General features: G+C 43.5%; 1 protein-coding gene across 1 annotated transcript; it reads left to right on the top strand.

Moving 5' to 3' along the window:
• The first annotated feature begins 730 nt into the window (after nt 1-730).
• On the top strand, nt 731-1,872 carry LOC125238579. Its single transcript, XM_048145928.1, has 2 exons — nt 731-1,141; nt 1,778-1,872. The coding sequence occupies exons 1-2, from the start codon at nt 931-933 to the stop codon at nt 1,870-1,872; spliced, it is 306 nt and encodes a 101-aa protein (XP_048001885.1). The 5' UTR covers nt 731-930.
• The last annotated feature ends 1,359 nt before the right edge of the window (nt 1,873-3,231 follow it).

Genomic DNA, 3,231 nt, shown 5'->3' with positions numbered 1-3,231 from the left:
TCTGTGTAATAAATGCCGGCAAGCGTTTTCCTCAGACCTTCCGTATTAAGGTTGAACTCGAGGATGGTACCATGATTATGATACTAAGTCTCAGACAACGTTTGCTTGCGATTGTTGATACGTTGCGCGACTTGCGCGATGGGAACTGCGGCCTAAAGAAGAAAGAAACCACTGGTTCCTCCGTCGAACCGTATTGCCACAGTAAGGGCATTTACATAATTATGAACAGGACGGGGAAGAAAAATTGTGGATTCAATATTGAACAAAATTATTATTTTGTACATACATTTTTTTATCAGACAAATTAATATATTTTATATCGGGCGCATTGAACAGTTTCGGAAAATATCTCGGTAGGTATTTACCGGCTGGCGTCCATTTATAACTTTAAGCGGATTACTTATCCATACTAATATTATAAATGGTGTCTGTTTGTTTGTCCGTCTTTCACGGCAAAACGGAGCGACGAACTGACGTGATTTTTAAGTGAAAATAGTTGCAGGGGTGGAGAGTGACATATAAAAAAAAAAAAAAAAAAAATTCATTTATTTCAAGCCAATTATTGCTCATACAGGTTGATTCCATACTATATTATATTATAAATAAATTAAATTAAAACTATAGCTAACTATATATAGGCTACTTTTTGTCTCTTTCTAACGCAAGCGAAGCCGCGGGCAAAATCTAGTTATTAAACTTCTGTGATTCGCCCTTCGTGATTACACTATACTTTACATGTAGTAGCACGCGAATGTGCTGCCATCGTACACAATTTTAGAGTAACATTTTTAACAAAAAAATATCTCGCCTAAATTGGGGGTATTTCATACACGTTTTGTGTGGCGGCCATCGTGCACGTACTTTTCCTTTGTTAGTGAAATAATTGTGTTTTTACTAAGTTAAGTGTAGTGTTTTGTGTTTGCGGATAAAATGGGAAAACGCAAACATCGTGAGGAAGATGAGGAAGATTACTTGGAAAGAAAAATCCGAAGTCTCGAGAGGAAAAGATTGAAGATTCGTCGCAGGCGCCGTCATCGTAGTTATAGCCCTAGTACGTCCTCATATACAGATAATGAATATGAGTATGCGGACCAAGATATCGGTGAGCCCGATCCCTTGCTAGAGGATTCGCAATATGAAGGTAAGATTTTCAGTTATCTTCGTCTAATCATTTGATAGAATGTGTCCTATGTACATGCCAGCTTTGTTTTATTAAATAGATACATTGTGCAATGAGTATAGTCTGTAAGGCTATTACCGACCCTAATTTATACCTTCAGTTCAATCCGAGAGGTTGATCGCTGTGTAAAAGGGAAGCACATATATTCCTAGAGCATCAGTCCGTGAGGCTATGCCGGAATACTATAGGTAAAATACCTGGTTGCGGCAAATTGTCAATGCTATCAGTCTAGACTACAGTCCGCGAGACTGTAGCACGACTGCCTATGTCTAAGAACATTAATTACGTTAATTACAACGGCTTATATGTGTACTATACGTAGGTATATAGATATGTAGATACGTATGTAGATACGTACGTAGTTATAGTATAACATCCAACATCGAGGAAGTAGGCGGTAGAAACACTACCTATTACCCTACCAAATGGGCAATTCACAAAGATCACCGAGCCGCTTATGATGTCTGACCAGTATAAGCGTTGGTCTCTGATTGAAGACATTATGTCTAGAGATAAGGGTCAAAGATAATGGACACTTATTTTTTGTTGCTGAAATTAGAGCAGCATTGTGAAGGGTATTTGACCGTATTGTTACAGAATCCCCATTGACCAACAATACTGTATACGACTTAACCGATGATGAGGTCGGTGCTTCAACGTCGGGTGCGCTGCCTGCTGCTGGCGGGCTGTGATCGGTGGTCATACAGAATAGAAGCGCCGCCGGGCCCCGCGCGGTGGACGCGCCGGCCCCCGCGCCCCCTCCCGCACCCGCCGCCGCCGCCGCGCCGGCGTGCGCGCCCGCGGCCGCGACCACCACGCCGGCTGCGCCCGCTCCCGCGCCTACATCCGCAGCTACCACCACACAGGTGACCGGTGAACAAATTGGTTTACAAGAATCTACGCCGATTGTGACCGCGCTTGATCCCGGTTTATTATGTTTGTTGGGCGATGAGCCCGTAAAAGAAGAAACATTTGGTCCTTGCATTCACGACGATATCTCGACGAGATGGTCCGACATTCTAGTTAATGGTATGAAGGACGATATTAAGAATGATATTTTAAAACGTTACGAAATACCAGAAAATTTAAAATTAGCGCAAGCTCCTATACTCAATCCCGAGATTAAGGTGGCGTGTAATGATAATGTTTTAAAACGGGATAATATTCTAAGTGACAAACAAAAGTTGCTCTCGACTATTATAACAGGAGTTGCCAATACATTGTCGAATATCTTGACAACAGATTCAACTTTAGACAACAACAAACAGGGGATCATAAAGTCACTGAGCGATACAGGTAGACTATTATGTCACTTACATTTTTCAGAGACTCAGAGCAGGCGTAATTTCTTGGTGCCTAGTTTAAATAAGGAGATCAAGGATAATATTAAGGACTTAAAGCGCGATAGTTTGCTTTTTGGTAAAGAACTACAAGAAAGTCTGAAGTCAATAAAAGCAATGACTAAAACCGGAGCAGAATTGAGACCGACTGTCACAAAGCCTAAATGGACGCCCAAGCACCAACAGGCAGGAGCAGGACCGTCGACATCGAGGGCTTTAAACTGGAGGGGGCAACCGTCGTCGGCGTCGCGGCCGCCGCCTCGCCAGAGTCGCCAGACGCCAGCGAGGACGAGCTACACGCGTGGCGGGCGCAGACCGCCGCCGCCGTCCCGCCGCGCGAGCGACCGCCGAGCGCCGCCGCTGCGGCCGCACACCCGGACCTCGCGCCGCTAGCATCGGATGCTGATACACAACCTCAGGCTGGTAGACTTCAATTTTTTTATAAAGTATGGTTAGGCATTACCAAGGATCCCACCGTATTGTCTTGGGTCCGTGGTGTGCGTATTCCAATATCGGATTGTATATCTCAATCGAATATTCCTGTTAACAAACCCGAGTCGGTTGCACACGAGACGAGTATGAACGAGGAAGTCAAAAAACTTATTAGTGCTGGTGCCATACAAGAATGTGATCCGTGTCAGGATCAATTCTTGTCCAGTATTTTTCTTATTAAAAAGAGTAATGGAAAAAATAGATTCATTCTAAATTTAA

The sequence above is a fragment of the Leguminivora glycinivorella genome, chromosome 2 (assembly GCF_023078275.1).
Source record: "Leguminivora glycinivorella isolate SPB_JAAS2020 chromosome 2, LegGlyc_1.1, whole genome shotgun sequence".
Taxonomy (NCBI): domain Eukaryota; kingdom Metazoa; phylum Arthropoda; class Insecta; order Lepidoptera; family Tortricidae; genus Leguminivora; species Leguminivora glycinivorella.
Note: the sequence above shows the minus strand (reverse complement) of the source record. Positions and strands in the feature narration are given on the sequence as shown.

What these genes read in the sequence shown, in the direction of transcription:
- LOC125238579 (XM_048145928.1), top strand. Translation starts at nt 931, where the DNA reads ATGGGAAAACGCAAACATCGTGAGGAAGATGAGGAAGATTACTTGGAA. An exon ending in AGAGGATTCGCAATATGAAG is followed by an intron (nt 1,142 to 1,777) that starts GTAAGATTTTCA and finishes GTATTGTTACAG; the next exon opens with AATCCCCATTGACCAACAAT.